Source organism: Terrapene carolina, unplaced genomic scaffold (assembly GCF_002925995.2).
Source record: "Terrapene carolina triunguis isolate 2854851 unplaced genomic scaffold, T_m_triunguis-2.0 Scaffold113, whole genome shotgun sequence".
Lineage (NCBI taxonomy): Eukaryota > Metazoa > Chordata > Testudines > Emydidae > Terrapene > Terrapene triunguis.
Window position 1 is genome coordinate 17,821,896 of NW_020664464.1, and position 19,993 is coordinate 17,841,888.

General features: G+C 40.9%; 1 protein-coding gene across 2 annotated transcripts in view; it reads right to left on the minus strand.

The window, feature by feature from the left end:
- Nucleotides 1-5,436: 5,436 nt before the first annotated feature.
- The window catches only part of UBQLN1 (ubiquilin 1), a 37,303-nt gene continuing 22,746 nt past the window's right edge, over nt 5,437-19,993 (minus strand). The window contains exons 6-11 of one of the 2 annotated variants that reach the window (XM_024218139.1): nt 18,974-19,217; nt 14,397-14,539; nt 13,183-13,266; nt 9,707-9,822; nt 8,508-8,676; nt 5,437-6,620 (exon numbers count right to left, since the gene is read on the minus strand). In XM_024218139.1, the coding sequence (XP_024073907.1) occupies nt 6,468-6,620; nt 8,508-8,676; nt 9,707-9,822; nt 13,183-13,266; nt 14,397-14,539; nt 18,974-19,217 (909 nt within the window). In that variant the 3' untranslated portion in view covers nt 5,437-6,467. Of the gene's footprint in view, nt 6,624-8,507; nt 8,677-9,706; nt 9,823-13,182; nt 13,267-14,396; nt 14,540-18,973; nt 19,218-19,993 lie in introns of both variants that reach the window. The other variant, XM_024218138.1, reaches the window with a different exon arrangement.

Below are 19,993 nucleotides of genomic sequence, written 5' to 3' on the forward strand. Positions count from 1 at the left end.
TTCCACTGAAGTCTTTGGTGCTCAGCACCTTTGAAAATCGGTCCTCTTTTATTTAAAACTATATTTAGGCACCTATATTTGAGGGTCTGAACAGCTCTCATTATTAAAACAAATTTTTCTTTTTAATTACAATCCAGCTCAACTCCTTTGTACGGTCTGAGGCCTTTTTTCTGCAGCCATATTAGGAGAGCAGCAGCCATTAGCCAGGAAGCAGAAAGTCACATCAGCCTCACATTCCTTCTAAATTATATCAAAGCAATGTAATATTGGGCTGTTATGAAGGTATGCCTCCTAATAGGATCCACCATCACCAAATAAGCAAGGAATCTCTTAAGATGGTTAAAGAAAACTTTGTTTGATGGCATTCTGTCTGGCAAGGAATCACTTATCAACAGTTTGGGTGTGAAATCTCTACTTCTTTATTGTTTTGCCTTTATCGTCCCTACCTCTCTCTTGTTTATCTGTATCGTCTCTGTCTGGTTCTTTGATTGTTTCTTTCTGTTGCATAACGAATTTTGTAAGATTTAACTCAACTAAGGTGGTGGGGTATGATTGGGTAAAGACTTGTTTTACAAGATGTTAGGACTGGTTAGAGAATTGTTTAGTAAAATTTTAGTAAAATGATTGGTTAAGGTACAGCTAAGCAGGACTCAAGTTTCACTATATAAACTGGGGTCCAAAAGGAAGTTCCTTGGAACCAACTGCAGGACACAGCCCCAAGATCAGAGCTGCCAGACCTCAACACCCAGCCAATCACACCGGGCAGAAGCTGGAGTCCCCAGATGACCTGATCCTGACTGGCCACCAGGAAAAGTTCATCTGCCTTATTGGGAGTGGTGAGCATTGTATGCTTAGCATGTGCATTCTGTGTTGTTGACTGTTAATAAATAGAGGTTAAGGATATTACTGTGTCAGGCTCTTTCACTAGTAAAAGACCCAGCAAACCTGCAGAAGATTACGCCCTGAGCCCTAGAAACTGGGTACGGGTAGGTACCTTTCCCCCGGAGCCCTAGGAACTGGGTAAAGGTAGGTGCCCGAGAGTGTGTAGGTAACACCCCCCACCCCCAATTTAAAATTAGCCTTCTTTGATTGTTTATAGTTTAGTTCCTGCTTACAGAAACTAAATCCTAACAGGTTTCTCACTTGCCTGAGGGGAGTAGGGATAATCCCTCCCCCACTGATTTATCTGTGTCACATTACTTCAGATTAAAGCAAACCAGACTTCTGTTTCCAGTTCAAACAGCTATCAAGAGGAAAAACATCAAACCCAGCTATGTAAATAATTCTGCAATAACCGTTGTAACTGACCAGTGCAGATTCTGCTACTGTAGCTCTCTGATGTCCTATTTGTTCCAAGCTGAAGGTCATGTAAATTCCCAGCTACATACTTAAAGAAGAACAAGATACCTCATTGGCTTAATTATACCACCCCCACAATGGCCAGCAATTCCCAGTACATCTAGTTTGTACCTAGACCTCAAACTAGTTACATTACCTTGTAGGGTTGCTGTGTCCATCAGCCTCACTCTTCAGAGAAGTGAGGTTCACAGTAAAGGATCGGTCTTGGCCAGATCTTTAAAAACATGCTTAGGTCGTTTGTAGCATCAGCAGCAGGAATGGGAGCCAGCAGCATCTGTCTATCATAACAGAAGGAGCAGGGAGGAGTCTGTCCCATTGCCGCAGACAAGGTGAGCGACAGGTCTGGAGAGCAGACAGCAGGCTACCCTCCCACCAGTATAGCAATGAGCAGCAACAGGAATGGTGAGACAAGCAGCAAGCTGTCACTCTCTGAAGGAAGAGTGGGAGGGAGCTCAGTGCCAAGGCATTTTCCTTTGAGTGCTTTCCCACTAAATTCCTCCTACCCACCAGCTTTCCATTTATTTCAGGAGATCAGGTCCACTCCTTTTCCTCTACAAGATTCCTGGGAAAGACAATCTGCCCCCCTCCCCCCCCTCATCTTCAGGCTATTATCTGAAGCCAGAGAAGCTAGTTTTCAGGTGCTACTGCCCCTGCTAATAATGGAGGAAATTACCTGAGCAGGGAATGGGGTTTATATCTGCAAAAGCAAAGAGGAGTGCACTTAGTTCATGGGTTCCCTGCTAGGTTACCTCTTTTTAGCCACACAAAGACTGGTCCCCTTACTCACCATTAACTATCCTTGTCTGGAAAATTTGATGGGCGACTACAGCTAGCCTTCTCTCTTATGGAATAGCAGCGCATAATGAACTTTTTCATTAGCGACTCATCCATATTTGTGTTTATAAATAATACAAACAGAAAACATTTATCTTTCAAAACATGAGTTCACCAAGACAGACCCAGCCTTAAGAACTAAGCATGATGTTGATGTTCTAAGTCAGTGTTTCTCAAACTTTTTACTATCATGCCCCCTTATACAAGCAAAGGAGCTCAGATCCCAATTGCGCCCTGCTACAGACTATATCACAGGGGCTATAAGGAGTCTCCGCAGCCCTCCAGCATGTGTGAGATCCCACCAAGATTAGAGGAATGAATGCAGGGAACCTGACAAGAAATTTTTCATTTTAAAAGAAGAATCTCAGGCCCATCAGTGCAGTCTGGCTGTATAATTTGAGAAAATCTATACTAAGCAATATATACATTACACAAAAGCGCCCTTGCCTCTATTAAAGGAATGTTGTGAGATTAAAAGATTTTTATTTGAAACCAAGTTACCAATATTAGACACCACCTTACACTGTTAAAACTGAAAGATGTAAGAATTTACTTTAATCTATTAATGTTTAGTTACTCTTTATACTTCCCTCAGTTTAGAAGTCAGAGCTTATAGCGCCACTCCTGGAACATATGCATTACTTTACACAACTAGTTCTATTGAGTTCATAGGACTACACGTATATTTGCTTGTTGGATCAGGGCCTGAATTAGCCAGGATATTTAAATATAGATCCATCTCTGTGCTTAGTCTGCACAAATTCAATCCTTGGTTTGGTCGCACTCAAGAGTTTTGTTGTTTTTGTTTTTAAAATGAACCCATGTTATATGTAGGGTTTGAAGGATTTGATTTTTATTCAAAAATGTTGGTAAATTTTGATTTCATTGTATATACATGTGCCAACCAAAGGAAAATATTTCCATTGATTGAAATTTACAGAAAAATGCTTCACAACTGCCTCATTATAAAGCAGCCTTGACTTGCAGGGAGCATCTCCAAGGGGAAGGAATCAGACCAGTCTCCATGATTTTCAGTGCTTGGCTTCTCCAAAACAGCCAAGCGTGGGGGTAGTTTTATTGTGTGGGAACCTGTTCACTAGAAACTGAACTGAGATCGCCAGATCACTTTACATACAAAGTCAGCAGCCAGCCGATAGCAAATAACTTTCAGACACCACTGACCTGGATTGAATTTGAACTAGCAACTTTGAAGCAATAAGTTCAGTTTACAAATGGCATAGGACAGGTTCAGTCCACCATGACCGTGAGGCTTTTTGCATTATTCACTGTGCCTACTCTAAACACATTTGAAGTTGGCATGTTTTCTTACAAAACTAGGCTCCCTCCAACACATGTACAAAATGATCGAGTGTTACAGCACTGTTCGTGAGCGGGAGACTGCTAGGACTTGAGTTTTTGATATACATTTTCATTTATGCCTCAAATATCAAACTTGGCCCAGCTTTCAAGGTATATCCTTGAGCCTGCCAGCTTCAACCTCGTCATTTTAGACATAAGAACGGCCATACTGGGTCAGACCAAAGGTCCATCTAGCCAAGTATCCTGTCTTCTGACAGTGGCCAATGCCAGCTGCCCCAGAAGGAATGAACAGAACAGATAATCATCAAGTGATCCATCCCCCGTTGCCCATTCCCAGCCTCAGGCAAACAGAGGCTAGGGACACCATCCCAAGAGAATTTGAAGCAGAAGCAAGAGTCCCCTTGGTAGGTTATAAAGAAATCATGATCCAGCCATAACTTAAAACCTATATATTTATGTGACCTCCAAGGAGAGCTCATACAATTTGAACTTAATGCTTTATACTTCTTTCAGTGAATTTGAGGCTTTGGAACAAAGTTCATTTTCCTCTCTCCTACTTTTTAATTTGATTTTTTTTAATTAAAATTTTATTAAAATAGACTAGAGATATTTTAACAGCTTTTGATTCTCAGTTCAAGTCCTCTGAACTACCTACTTTTTTTTTTTAAGACCATTGAAATCAAGGAATGAAAGTCCAGAATCACTAGTCACTTGAAAATCTTGGCTAAGAGTAACTGACAAAGTGGGGTGGTTATATAGGCAACTTGCTATATCTTCACTAACTCCCTCTGAATTGCACCTGAAGAGATGCCTTTTCCACAGATTGAGTAAAAGTTTTAAGTTGAAGATACCTTAATCTGAATCTTTGGGAATGGGAAGAAAACCCCTTAGTTGTCTATCGTCTAAGATGAACAGTCCCAGTTTTGTTAATCTCTCCTCATATGGAAGTTGTTGCATAATCATTTTTGTTGCTTTTCCAATTCTAATGTATCTTTGAGATAGGAAAACTAGAACTGCACGCAGTATTCAAGGTGTAGGTGTACCATGCATTTATATAGTGGCATTTATAATAATTGTTTTATTATCCACCCTTTCCTAATGGTTCCTAACACTGTTTGGTTTTTTTTATTCCCACTGCACATTGAGCAGATGTTGTGAGCAAAGAGGTTTTCTTGAGCTTTTCCCAGCACTGTGCATCAACTGTAATTGAGCAATTTACTTATTAGTGCCAAAGTTCAGCTAAAATGTTTACCATCCAGGAAAGGTGCAAGTCAGAGCATCACATTCTCTTGAGATTTGTGCTAACAGACGTTAGATTTCAGTTTTATAACCAAAGTAAGTGATTTAAATACAGAGTACCTGATCTCATTTTGTTGTTTATATTTCAAAATTCTTTTGGTTCATCTAATTTGGTGAACTTTGTTTGAATCTATAAACTATGTATGGAAGGATAAGTTTAACCTGTTTCCCATCACCTTTTAAAGTAAATCACATTTATACTCAACACCAAAGGAAGTGATTGTTTACATGATTTGATAAAATATAATGCTGAGATTAAAGTATAAATAGTACAAGTGAATAATCTTCAACTACTAACATGTAAACTTGACATAACAGGCCCCAGAAGGGATGTATCATCCAAACCAGAGCCAGTTTGCTAAACAGGATATAAACAGTCGAGTACACTTTATCTCATCCAGTGTTACATTTTACCTACTGTAAGGGTAGTCCTCATATTTTTGATTTCCCTTACTTTCCCTCTCGCCTTTATAATCCAAACATTGTTTATTAATCCCGGTCAAAAGATAAAAATGTGTATGGTGCTCCAAAAGTCTCCCTTAAAGGCCAAACATCAAGATGTTTCACTTTTCTGAAAGTTTAAGAAACAGCAATTGTGCAAAAACACTTGACAAATTGCTCAAAGAATTTTTAATTCATTTATTACCTGTGCACAAGAGAAATAACTACCAATAAAAACTCAAAAGATATACAGTATTTTTACATGGTGGTTAAAAGTAATTAGAATATCACATGACACTGCCAGTGAAAGTAATTCTTCCAATTACAAATCATAATGCATGTTAGAATCTCAATGAGAGAAGCCAAAAAGCCTTAGAAGCAGTGTCAGAGCATACAGTAGTGCTCCTTCAATCTGCCAAAAGATTAAGATAATTTACAGTCAATCCGTGTGAATACTGAGACAATGTTACAATGCAGGATTCTGTACAGTTAGATGTAGACTTAGAGATAATTAGATCAATAATTCTAGCATATTTTAAATGAATTTGCCTAAACGCTTCTGCTGATGTTTACCAAAGATCCTCAAAGTTTCTGCACTAGAAATGTGTCAATTTTATTTGTTCTGGATTTTTTTGGTTACATAGATTCATTCTATTGCAATGTGCAAATTCCTAGATGTGAGCTGTTTCCAACATGTATATTGTGTGTATATTTTATACAAATAAAAGCAAAAATGATAGATAAATCAAATGGTATAAATCTTACAGCATTTTGCTAGCAAAAAATACATGCTGAAGTCACAAAAAGCAGTATTGGTACCCACAAATTATAGCTTCATTTAATTTGTTTCCTTTTTAATAATTTGTAATCTACATAAATTACTACCCAAAGCTAATGTTTAAGTAGTAAATAAATTGGACAATTGTAGGTCTGACAAAACCTGTTCATTCAACTGTGAAAGATGATACTTGTTTCAACAAAATCACAATAAATGCTGAACAAAGAAGTGTTTGATGCATGCAACAACTGTGAATGAAAAAGCATTGATTCCCACTGTTCAAAGAAAACTACTGCACTCCACCTTAAAATGCATCAGACTGGGTTTAGTTATAACAAGACAATCCCAAGAGTCAGAATGAAATAAAGCAAGTATTTTAAAGATTTAAGAGCTGTTATCAAAAATAAATTACATTTTTCAAGTTAAAGAAATGTTGCTATGATGGTTGGGAGCCCAGTAGCCTTTCAATAGCTGCATTGATATCTCCTCCTGTTGCTATTAGAGCTTGTAAATTTGCTTCACGGTTCAAAAACCCCATTGCACTGAGCTGCTCCAGTTGTTGCTGAAATCTGACTTCTGGATTTTGTAACTGCTAAAAACAGGACAATTTATTTCAAGCTGTAGACACAGGCTTAATACAAATACTGTGAAGAAATTGTACTAGATGATTTAAAATACATTTGATTCTATTCCATACTTTGTCTTGGTGTATTTCTGCAACTCAAGTTTCCTTTAAATCTCCAAAACTAGAGAGCAAAATTGAAGTGCTTGAACAACTGCAACTGAATAGCATCCTTCTCAGAGGATAGTCTGCTGACTGGTTTAAGAACACCTGTACCAAAAGTTGATTGTTTTTTTAACTAATTACAGGAAGTGCTGCATGTTTGATGTGATGTAAGGGATCAAAGCAAGATAATCTGAGAATCATTTCCTTAAAATAGTTCCTTCAAAGTGTCATTAATAGATTGTTCTTGTAAGTGAAATGAAGAGTTAAATCCAATGACGCTATTCTTCAGAGATTTTTAATAAACTCATTGTTGGTTACTGAATGTGATGAGGCACAGTAAAGTTATTCCTGTTATTGGCATATCACCTTTATAATTTCTAAACGCTTCTAAAAAGGTCAAGAAGTATTTGAAGTTTGCAAAAGTTTTATAACAGCTAGAACTTCCAAATGGGAAACTGAACAGCTGTGCTTTTATGGTCTGATCCTGCTCCCACACTATTAGTGCAGAACTCCTACTGACTAAGATGGCACAGGATTGAGCCCTTACAAACTTCTGATGGTTAGAAGGATTCTTTGAAACCATTTTAGTTGTAAGTAACAATATGTTTAACATGGGTATTTTAAACCAACAAGGCCAAAGAAACTACACTTCTTGCTGTTTCCAGAAGTTGTCATTCCAAGAGTTCTTTAACTCCAGTTTTGGCAGATAAGAAACGAAGGAAAAACTGTTTTTCAAATATTTGGTTTTAAAGAGTGAACATAGTTAGTGACCAACCCATAAAAATACAAAAACTTTTTTTGTTCATCGTTAAGGCTGCTATTCTATCTTGATTCTAGCTATTAAGCCCATGTTCAAGTATTACAGCACAGATGGTATGGCTGTTCTGAACTCCCTACATTATCTAAGTAGTAAGGGAAAATTAAATGGACACAATTCTCTTATCCAACATTTTTAATCTATTTTACCTATTTACTATTTGTTACTTGGAACTCTCAGTTTAACAGATTAAGCAAAAACATTTTGCTCTGATTTCTAGTTTGTGTGCATTTTGCAGAATGTTATCTATAGTGAGTGTCCTCTGTATAGGTCCTTGATATAGCAATTAGGCTGACAAATATTTTGAAGATAAAATGTTACTGTACAAACAAGAATTAGCAGAAATCTTAGGGGCTATTGCAGTACCTGAAACAACAACAACAACTTGCTTTTTGAAATCTACTTCATTTCAAGTTTGCAATAAAAGCAGTACCCAAATTAAGAATTTTATAGCTTTTGTCAGTCTAAGTTTGCTCTTTGTACTACTAAGGACATTTTGCAAATTGTGAGAAACTTCTACCACCATCTCAGTCTTTCAGACCAATACAATACAAATGACACCTACACAGAATTGAAATAGCTTAAAAAAAATGAACCAAAAAAAACCAAAACCAAAACCTGACTGGGCAGAGGCATAAGTGAAAGGCTTAACATCAACACTGAATCTGTGCATTTCTCTGTGGACGTGAACAACTCAAGGGCTAATGGTCCCCAGGACAGGAGTATTAAAATTTTAATTTTTCCAGCATTTATTTTCACATCTGGGAAAGTAACAGTTTTCTAGCCTGGTCCACTCATCCATCCATGAGCCAGCAGTATTAAGTATGTGTTTTTCCAAGTACTTTCTCCTAACTGCCCCTTTCAGCCTACATTGATAAATCAAATATTAGCTACATCTTAAAGTTCTAGGATTTAGCCATCTGCTACCTTACCTGAGCATTTGCACCAGCAAGTGCCTGCAACATTTGCTGAACAAACTGTTGGTGACCAGGTTCAGCAACTCCTGAGGCTGGACTTGTATTTTCACTGGGGATGGAGCTAGGTACAGTTGTGCCTGTAGGACCTCCAGTGTTTCCTAATCCCCCTACACCAGGATTAAATCTGCAGAGATGAGGAACAGCAATGTTAACATTTATTTCTGTATTAAAGTTGATCATAATTTACTGTTACTCCTCCCCCCACCAACTCTCTCACTGGAATTCTGTGGATATCAGTGGGAATGGAGAATGTGTATTTAATGTAAATAAAGCATACAAACACAGTAAGATCCATTATAAATAGGGCCCTACCAAGTTCATGGTCCATTTTGGTCAATTTCATGGTCATAGGATTTTAAAAATTGTAAATTTCATAATTTCAGCTATTTAACTTTGAAATTCCACTATGTTGTAATTGTAGGGGTCCTGACCCAAAAAGGAGTTGTGTGTGGGGGGGAGAGGGGGTCACAAGGTTATTGTGGGGGAGGGGTTGTGGTACTGCTATCCTTACGTCTGCACTGCTACTGGTGGCGGTGCTGCCTTCAGAGCTGGAGAGCAGCAGCTGCTGGCCAGGAGCCCAGCTCTGAAGGCAGAGCCGTCAGCAGCGGCAGCACAGAAGTAATGATGGCACACTATGGTATTGCCACCCTTACTTCTGCACTGCTGCATGCAGAGCTGGGCCCTCAGTCAGCAGCCACCACTCTCCAGCCACCCAGCTCTGAAGGCAGCGCAGAAGTAAGGGTGGCAATATCGCGCCCCCCCCCAAATAACCTTGCAACTCCCCCTGCAACTCCCTTTTGGGTCAGAACCCCCAATTTGAGAAACACTAGTCTCCCCCGTTAAATCTGTATAGTATAGGGTAAAAGCACACAAAAGACCAGATTTCATGGTCCGTGATGCGTTTTTCATGGCTGTGAATTTGGTAGGGCCCTAATTATAAACATTAGCATTTTAACATTTTTTAAGGGAAAAAAAGTAGGAGATGCCTAAAATGAAGATTTTAGTAAACTGAAGATGGTGTTTGTGTGGAACAACTTGTGCAACTGGACAAGCTTCTAAATTTAAAGAAGCAAGACAAAACGCTGACAAATAAACCAAATAGATTTAAAATAAATAAGTAAAGAAATGTACAAGTTTGTTGGGCCAACTCTTACCCTGGTATAAGCCCTGGTGCTTCTGTTGCCAGTGTCTGCAAGCCCTGTTGAATTTGTAGTAAAGCTTGCATTGCTCTAGGGTTTGACATTGCCGACAGCGTGTCCGGGTTCTGCATCTAAGAAAAGGAAAAACTCGTTATATAACTGAAACATGTACAGAGTTAATCTTCATCACTGGTTGTTTTTTGTAGTGAACCTACCCCCTCAACACCTGCTATTGCTCATCTTTTTATTCTAATACCTCTCTGCACCCTTCTTGTGATGGTTCCCTCTTTTGCAGTAACAGCTCCACCAAGACCTTTTAAGTATGGGGAAGAGTGACAGATAAGGCAATATCCTCAAAAAAAGGTTACTGTATTAAATGCAAAGCTTACATATTATTGTGGGCGAGGATTGCAGGTAACCTCTTGGGGGGATATGATGTAAAACCTGGGAGTTCAAAGGACTATACTGAGATTATGCCAGACAAAAATGGATTTTCTGGGCCAATAAGGGTGAACTGAATTACCTAGAGAAACGTTAATGCAAATTACTCACTTCCGGTGATGCAAAACCCAGCTTTTTTAAGTTACACCCCGAAGAGAGGGTGATTGTCTTCTGACTATCTGGTCCTGGAGGCTAATGGCCTGGGCTGTATAGGAACAAGATGACCTGCCGAGTCTTAGTTCTGAGACAGTTATAAACTTGTAACTAGAGGAAAACCCAGATGTGGGTTTTGAAGGACTGACACCTACCAGAGCCCAAAGTTGGAGCTGGAGTGATCTCTGGTGACTTTTTAGCATGCATGTCGGTTCTTCTATTGTTTTTAAACATTTTTTCTGCAATGCTTTTAGCTTAAGAATAAATGTGCTTCCTTATATGGAGCTGTGTGGTCATTTATAACAGCAGGCAGTATATTGGGCATAGCTTTTGGAGAGAAAGCAAAGCACAGATGCTGGCTTTAGGCAGTCTGGCTTGCTAGGAATATCACAGTGTAAATTAGGGAGCTGTGCAGCTGTAACATCCCAGGACAGGAGGAAGAGAGATATGGATCTCTGCCCAAGAGAGTTGACAGCTGAGGAGCTGGGAGCCTAGAGGGAGTGCCTTTGGTGGACCACCAGGGGATGGGGGGAGGAGGATAAAGGTGCAATTGGCCTGAATTGTGACAAGCAGTACTCTAGAAGCACTGTTTCTCACTATTCTTCCAGTGAAATGGATCAGCTGACATATCTGAACTTCAGAACAGGACTGCTATTAAGTTCAGACTTTGCAAGTGTATGCCCACTACCCACTCTCTGCATTATCGATAGTGCCATATCAGCCTACTTATGTACATGAATGCTATCTAGATGATGCATACAGTCTGATGTATACACTTAAGATGGCTGGATCAAGTTCCTCTTCACCTGCTGGAACATCTGAACCTGTAGCTTTCACAACTATTGATGAGCACAAGCCAAATCCTGAGATCTGAAAATCTCTAGACACTGCGAAGTTTCAAATATGAAACTTAAGTTCATGGCTTCGGCCCATCTCTTATTAGAACAACTGCATAAACAAAAGGTGAAATCTTGCAATGACTTTTGAGTAACAATCTTTGTCTAAGATTCAAACTCTTGGGGGTTACACAACAAAGACAGCATACTCATTTACCATTTGGAGGATCACCTAATGGATCCTAAAATGAGGCTGGCTTAGTGTTTGGTTGTGCTATTTATCATCTTGTCTTTAATGTTACAATGGACCGCTACCGGATTTTTGACAAACACTGCGCTTCAAAAGGAAGTGGCTGAAAATTACGACATGCTAAGAACTATTTCCTTCTGTGTTTTGAGATTGTGGCACTCCTTTCCTCTTAGGGAAAGGGGTCTAGTTTCAAGGTTCACACTTGAAGACCAACAAAAGCAAAGTGTTTCAAGAAGGCCCTACCAGAAGTGGCTGCTCCTCTAACAACCATTCTAATTGGGTGATTTAGTATAGGATAAAAATTATAAAAATCCTACCATGTTCGGCTCCTAACCACCCTGTTTTCCAGTTTTCCCTTAGGCTATGCCTACGTTACAATAAAAACACCCATGGCAGCTGACTCAGGCTCGGGCTGTGGGGCTATAAAATCGCAGTGTAGATGTTTGGGCTCCGGCTGGAGTCTGGGCTCTGGGATCCTTGCATGGATCAGGCCAAGTTGTCAGCTTCCACAAATGCAGAACAGGATCTGGAGAAAAATTCTAAATCTTCTCTGGTTAAAGTTTAGGCCAGTAACGCTCAGTGAGATATTAGAAGTGTTGTGGGCCCTTCATGCCCACAATATGTCTTTTAGATAGGTTGGGGAAGACCAGAGGAAAAGAGCTAGATTCACAGCTGGTGAAATTTTTCAGCGTCTCGGGGGAAGAACCCATGCCAACTTCTGTAAAGTAAGCTGCTACGCACTCTTTGCTTAGCAAAACATAATGTTGACAACTTGTCTATCATCTAGTGTCCAACAGTCTGAGTTTTGTTATAATAGAAAAGACTGACAATTCAGAGCACTAGATGTCTTAGATTTCCTTAATCCTGTTAATCTGGTACAGACCTGAGTATAGATCAGAAAGTATATTGATGGGTGAAGCTCTCCCCCAAGGGTGGATAGGGCTGCACACAACTGTGTGCGTTCTTCCTTGCCGAGCACTCCCAGAGTAGTACTATGCGATTGCTCATTATCCCAAAAGACACAGTCACAACAATTGCCATGGGATTCTGTCTCACCTTCCCTCACCTAGAGGATTAGTGCAGAGGTATGGACTGCAGTGTTTTCAGCTCTGCATCTCCATCTCACCCTACTCAGTCAGTGGTTTGAATACCTGACCCAGCCTCTGCGGAGACTGAAAAAATGGATGAGAGTGAGGTGGCTAAAGCTCAATCCAGATAAAAGTAAGGTTATTTTATTTGACGTATGCAATCTGGTCAAGCCAAGCCAGAGCGTTCTTATCAACCATGTTCAAGGCACGAAGACCTCAAGGAAGCGGAGTCATTGTGCAGTTCTCAACAATATGAGTCATGGTTTGTGGCTGCATACACTGACAATGGACACTCATTCAGGGCACACTATCAGGCCTCTACCTTTTAGGGAGGGAAAGGCAAACCAAGAGCTCCTGTTTGTGGTGGAGGAAAAGGGGTTTGGTTTAGTATTTGCAAAGCAGCACAAGGAAAAGGTAGAAAAACTGTACTCTGGAAACAAGTCATTATTCATCCAAACAAAGCAGCAGAAGCAATACCTATCTCCTAATAGGTGTGAAACTTTGGGACAAATGGCAATGGGGAGGTGAATCTGATGAATTAGCCATTTACAAGTATTTAAATCACTAAAAGCCCAACCCATGATTGAAGCTAGTGTTTGCAGTAGAATCATAGACCAGGCCTTTATTCTTTCAACCAGAACAAAGCAAGACCATATGTTTGCAATTCGGCTAAAGCTACATGCAAGATGTTCACTGACAACAGTTAGCCTCTCTTTTACTCACTTGTTGAAGGAAAGTTGGGAGTTGTTGTCTCATTTGTTCTTGAAGCTGAGGATTTCCAGCAAATAAGGGATTATTCAGCATCATCTATGGGGCAAATGTTCAATTTTAGCTGCAAATACTAAATACAGTAAATAAAGCTGCTCCCTGCCCCCCAATAGATGATTTAGTGCAACTTATATATTCAGTACATTTATAATTAACTGTTTTACATGACAATTAGGATCTTCTTTGAAAAACAAATATTTTGAATGACCATGTTGTCTTCCTTCACTTACTGTCCAAAACCGATTTCTAGTAGACATCCAGTCATATAACACTGGACAACAAGGTGGGGTGGTTGTTTTTTTTTAATCCAAATGGAAGTGCCAGATATTTGCATAAACATCCCCTTGAGATGAGAGACTGAAGAGGATGAACAGGATAAGACTTTTATACTACAGAGTTGAGACTGTTCCTCTATGCACACATTCAATGTGTCCAAAAAGCCAGTGAAGCTCCCCTGCTACGTTTTTTTTAAAAAGCATGAGACACTTTCCATTCCACTCCACATGGCACACATCCAACCTGTGCTGACTCTTTAGAAGCTGAACCCATAAGTGATATTAGGAAAAGACTATGCCACCATTCATAAAGCTGTAATAATATTTGCACTTATACAGCAAATGAAGCTGTACAGGAAGGCCACAGCTGAAGAATGAAGATACAAGTGTCACGATCACACTGATAACCTGAACAACTAACTCCTAAAATCAGTTTGGGGCTACATTTACCAGTGGCCCTGCCTACAAGTTTGAGACTAACTTTTCAAGTGGTTCCTATATGAGGTCACAAGTTTATGGTTTTTAAAATGTTTCACACTAAAGTACACAAAAAAACTTTCAGCTCCAGTGGTTGTTCTATCCATCTAATACTTATTTAGTACTACCTGGCCCCTTTGGTTCACCTAAGGTTCTGAGCCAAGTGTTTTTGCAGTTTGCTCTGCAGTCTTGCCCAGAGCAATGTCAATGCTCACTGTTTAGCTCTATCCTGCAGTTAGACTCAGGAGGTTGACTTTCAAGATGTCTAATGAGGAACTGGAGAAGCATTTTAATAGGCTAGTAGGTGTTGGTGCTAGACAGCACATAAAATCATTACTTTGTTGTGACAATAGTTATTGCATGAATTTGCAATACCTCTCTTTTCATTCAGTACATACAATACAAAGGTGCATTTACCTGTGCTGCAAGATCAGGGTTCTGGCTTAGTGACTGCATCATGCTTCTCATATAGGGTGCAGACAACATGTTCTGCATAAGCTGTGGATTTTCTGTTATCTGCTGCAACAAACTCTGCATTCCTGGAGTGTTGAACATACCAGCTTAAAAAGTAGAAATAGCCACTTTAGCAATTCATAAGCATGAAAACAGTGACAGATGCATTTTCATTTAATTATAATTAAATATGGTGATGAGTGCATAACACATTTCCATAATTTAACATGAGAGAGTAATTACTGTCTATAATGGACATCAGCTGCCACCCATCTCAAGAAGCTTCTCCACTTTTAATCCATAACCCAGAGGTGGGGAACCTATGGCCCGTGGGCCAGATTCAGCACCCTGCTTAATTTCATCTGGCCCGTGGCAAGTCTCGACACCGCAGGCCAGAAGCACCGAGCCTCTGTGCTGCCCCGCGGGGGACTCACTCCACTGCGGAGTGAAGCTGGAGTTGCCAGGCCATTAAAAGTCCAGTTGGTGGCGCAGCAGGGCTAAGTCAGGCTCCTTGCCTGCCCTGGCTCCGTGCAACTCCCGGAAGCAGCCGGCATGTCCCTGTGGCCCCCAGGTACAGGGGCAATCAGAGAAGCTCCGCCGGGAACTGCGGCCAATGGGAGCTGTTGGAGCGGTGCCTGTGGGCGTGGGCAGCATGCACCGCGCAAAGCCATCTGGTCACGCCTCCGCCTAGGGGTGGGACATGCCGGCTGCTTCCAGGAGCTGCACGGAACCAGGAAGCCTGCCTTAGCCCCGCTGCGCTGCCAACCAGGAGCTGCCTGGCGGAGCCTGCACCCCAAACTCCCTCCTGCACCCCCAACCCTGTCGCAGGTCGGAACCCCCTCCTGCACCCTAACTCCCTCCCAGACTCTGCACCCCCACCTGCATCCCAACCCCCGCCACCTCCTTCACTTTGAACCCCTCATTTCTGGCCCCACCCCACAGCCCGCACCTCCAGCTGGAGCCCTCACCCCCCGCATCCCAACCCCTTGCCGCACCCCGTCGTGGAGTCTGCATCCCACCCCTCCTCCAGCACCCCAACCCTCTGGCCCAGCCCTGAGCCTGCTCCAAACCCCTTAGCCCCAGCACAGAGCCCCCTCCTGCACCCCAAACCCCTCATCCCCAGCCCAGAGCCAGCACCCCCAGCCAGGACCCACACCCCAACCCTCTGCCCCAGCCCAGTGAAAGTGAATGAGGGTGGGGGACTGGAGTGAGTGGGGGTGGGGCCTCAGGGAAGGGGTGGGGGTGTTTGGTTTTGTGCAATTAGAAAGCTGGCAACCCTAGGGGAAGCCCCGAGGCTCCGCGCCCTGCCGCAGGGCTGTGTGGGGTCCGCGATTGATTTTTTTTCTGTGGGTCAATGGCCCCTGATAGAAAAGAGGTTCCCCACCCCTATCATAATCAAATGGAAGAGATGCCCAGTGTTTAAATATTTTACAAGTAACTAGCACATAACTGCAACAAATAGCTCAAGAGCAAATTCCCTTTTTAGGGAAGGCAGGTTTCAAAATGAAAACTAGGTTCTAATAGGGGCAGAAAAAATGGTTACTCACCTTCTCGTAACTGTCGTTCTTCGAGATGTGTTGTTCACGTCCATTCCAATCAGGTGTGTGCGCACGCATGTGCACGGCAGCCGGAAGATTAAGAAGGAACTGGGGGAGGGTGGAGGGGGGGGGGCGCGGGTCAGCAGGGCTTTATATTGAGCACCATGAAGGCACGACTCCAGGGGGCATCCAGGCCGACCCCCACAGAGGCTGCTACGGAAAAATCTTCCAGCTACCGTGCATCTGCGCACGCACACACCTGATAGGAACTGACATGAACAAGCAGTCGAAGAAGAACAGGCTGTTAAACTAATAAGGGCACTTCTCAAAATTGTTCACTCTCCATAATTCTTTTAAACTACTCGGAAAACCTGATTATCCTATCACAAATGGTACCAAAACTTCTAGAAGTGTGCCCAGTCACACCCTTGCAGTCTTACACAGGCCTCCTGCACATGGTTTTGGAGCGGTGTCTTCAAATGTTAATTTACATCTCTTCAGTTATGCATTCTAGTCATTCCTTCACCATCTGACCACGTGCTATCACTACAAAGTCAGATCCAGCATACCTCTTCCCATACCTTGTACAGGAAGAATGTGGTGTGTTTTTGGGTAACCTGAATAATTTACCAACATTAGTAAGCTTGCAAACAGCTCCGAAGATAAGTCAACTTCCAAAGCTGTGCAAGAGCACTGCGAACTAGTTCTTCCTTAACCTGCAAAACTTCAGTTTGTAACCAACCGAGTTATATGAGTGTGGCGTTGACACTGAAACCAAGATATTCTACTTTCCATTTTGCACACTTATTCAAAAACTTTACCTAGTTTTTGAAGTTATTCTCTGGCAAAAAAAGGTTTATATGCCAAATTTTTGGCAGACTTAAATTTTCACATCCAAGTTTAATACTCATATCCAAAGACTTAGAAGTCATACTGAAAGATATGTACTAGTTACATCAGCATGAATTGAAACGAAGTTGAAACTTTCACAATTGAAAAAAAAAAACCCCAAGACTATCTTGGGTATCAAAACTCTATAGACATTTGAGTTATATTACTAAATCTTAATTTCGGGTAATTCCATTTTATCAAATAATCCCAGACTTTTGGGGTGGCGGTTTGCTTCTTGTCATATGTTTTGCGGTACTTCTGTGGAACACAGCACTGGTTTAACACAAGTGGCTGCAACAGATCTTTCTGTACCTCTCCTTCTGCTCCTGTGCCTGTCCTGGTCTCCCTCCCCACGTTTATCCTCCTTAACATGCACCTCTCTACCCTAACCAATCTGTCCCAGAAGACTGCCCCAGCCTTCCTCCTCTCTGCACAAGAGCAAGTCAGGCTGTTTCCCGCTCCATGCTACCTGAGAACCAGCAGGAGGATCACTGAGAGCACAAGAGTCTCCCTGCTCTCCTCTGGTGCATGGAGCCACACACAATGGCCCTTGGCCTACGGGCACAGAGTAATTACCGGCAATGTCAGCCCCTGCAACCTGGGGATGCTGCATGTTTAGTAGCTCTGTGGGATGGGGCATGCTAAGTGAAGAGGAAATCTTCAGTGAATATTGCTGCCGGCCACTAACAGATTTATGAGCACTAGTTAAGTGCAAATTATTTGCAAAGACTTGTAATTTGGAAAATTTTTGCTACGTTTTCACAGGAATCACAAAAAACCCATCCCTTATAATAGGGCGATTGCTTTATCTCTGCTCCAAGGCACAGAAATACTAGGGCTTCAAGGAAGAGAATAAAATATTTTATTTTTAACATGAGTTAACCATGTTTTCCCTGGCTCGTTCTCAGAAATGGAGAATAATTTTTTGCTGAAAAACTGTTAAAAATTCAGTGTTAGACTGAAAACGTCTATGCTGGTGTCGGACTAAACTGTTAATATGGCAAAGTTATAGGCAACTGAAAACAAGGTTTTATAATGTGAAATGTTCAACAACCTTCATTATAAGCATTGATACCAGCACCACCGATAATATAATTTTATCTAAACAAGTACTCTCTTATTTTCCCTTATTACAATGTATCTTTTGCCTTTATATTGCAGCAAATCCTATTTTCCTCCAAATCTATACCAAAGTATTTGATATGTTGATTCTGACCTCCACTCTGCCGGAGATGTCAACCTGCATCGACTACTTATTACGTTTTCAAACAAGCACCTTTGTTCTCTCTTCCATGGTGGCTTTCGCACGAGAGGTGATCCCCATAAACATCCACTAAACTACCTCATTGTCCTTAAACATTGTCTTGTTTGCTGTGTTGCCTACAGAAAACTTGGTATCAATAAGTAGAGCTGGGCTGCTGAGACTAATGTGCATCATGCTGATCACTGTTTTCTTGTTTCCATAGGCTCTTCCTGTCTATTATGTCCACCCTTTGTTTCTTGACAGATTTAGACTGTAAGCTCTTTGAAGCACAGACAATATTTTTTGTTATGTGTTTGTGCAGTGCCTAGCACAATAAAGCTGTGGGTCCATGACTGGGGCTCCTACATACCATGATAATACAAACAAACTGACTGAAGTTGGGGCATTACTATTACAATTTCTAACATTGGTTTATTTAATACATTCACATTTCATTCCTCTGTTTACATGGTAAAATTTCAGATCTCACATGAACTCTATATGTCCTTTCAGGTAAGTGGGAAAGATTGAGAGGCTGTATCTAACAATATCTCATGCAATACCTATCTTACTGGACTTTTGCACTCTGTCTAGTGTGCAGAATGTTTTTAATTTGTCTAGCAAGTCTCTACTTTTACTGTTATTTTAGCAGATTTGTGGCTCCTCTTAGTATTCTTGAGATAAGTTTACTTTGCATGTTTGTTTTCCTACATAGGACTTTGATACTAGTAAAGAGAGCTATGCAAGTAAATATTAGTAACACTAAATCAAGTCATTTAAACACAACTTTTTCCAACACAAGAAGTCTGTCATTTCAGCAATTTCTTGCATAGGTGCAAGTAAATACAATTTTATCATAATGAACATACCTCCTACTCCGGGTCCCAAATTAGGCATGGTTGAGCCTTGTCCTGTACTGGTGGTGGTGCTATTTCCAACACTACTACTGCCCCCACTTTCGCCACTGCTGCTGCTACTGGTTGTGGAATTCTGAGAACTGGACTGAGGAGCCCAAGGATTTGGTAAAGGGTCTCTATTTTCTGTACGAGACGGCTGATTTTCCCCACCTGAAGATGCATTGCTTACTAAGGAAGCAAATGGGTTACCTCCAAACTACAAAGGAGGAAAAACAAGGAATACTATCGATTAAAACCATCAATTTTATCTCTGCTAGAAATAACAGGTTTTGAGACGTATGCAAAATTATAAACTTGAAGACTACTGATACCGAGAGCAGTCTTTAATTATATTCACCATCCTAAAACCAGTTTCATGGTAGAATAAATCAGCTGTTTTGAGATGCTAATCTTAAAAAGGGACATAAAAAAAAAAAACCACATCTCTGAAAATGTTGTACCTTACTATAGCAGCAAACCACCCAGGATTTCAGGCTGAAAGTAGTTACGGAAAAATCTATTTTCTATTTTGTTAACTTGGTGCATTTGTCAACACTTTTCTTACAGTGAAACTGACTATATATCTCCAGTATATTCAGTTTCTCTCTTGTTGAAAAGACTTAAGAAAAGCAGCAAAAAAGACTTCCGAAACTGTTCATAAGGAATCTAAGATAGAATTTCCTGAATCTATTTAAAGAGTACTTAAAAAGCTTTTAGGAATTTAAGTCAATTCAGAAAATTCAAGTTAAGAGTGTTCCTTTATGAAACAGCACATGTCATAATCACTGACTTTCAGACAGTGTCACAAAACTAAGAAACAAAAACTTTATTCTTTCAAGGTTGAGAGTTTGGGATTTCTGCAGCCCTACTTCTACAAGTGGAAACAGAAAGTGCAGTGACTTCTAGCACCAAATTACATTTTCTTGAATGCTTGTTTAAACAGTCCATAATTTCCTTCACTCCTGAGAAAATGATTTAATATTAGGTTGTAGG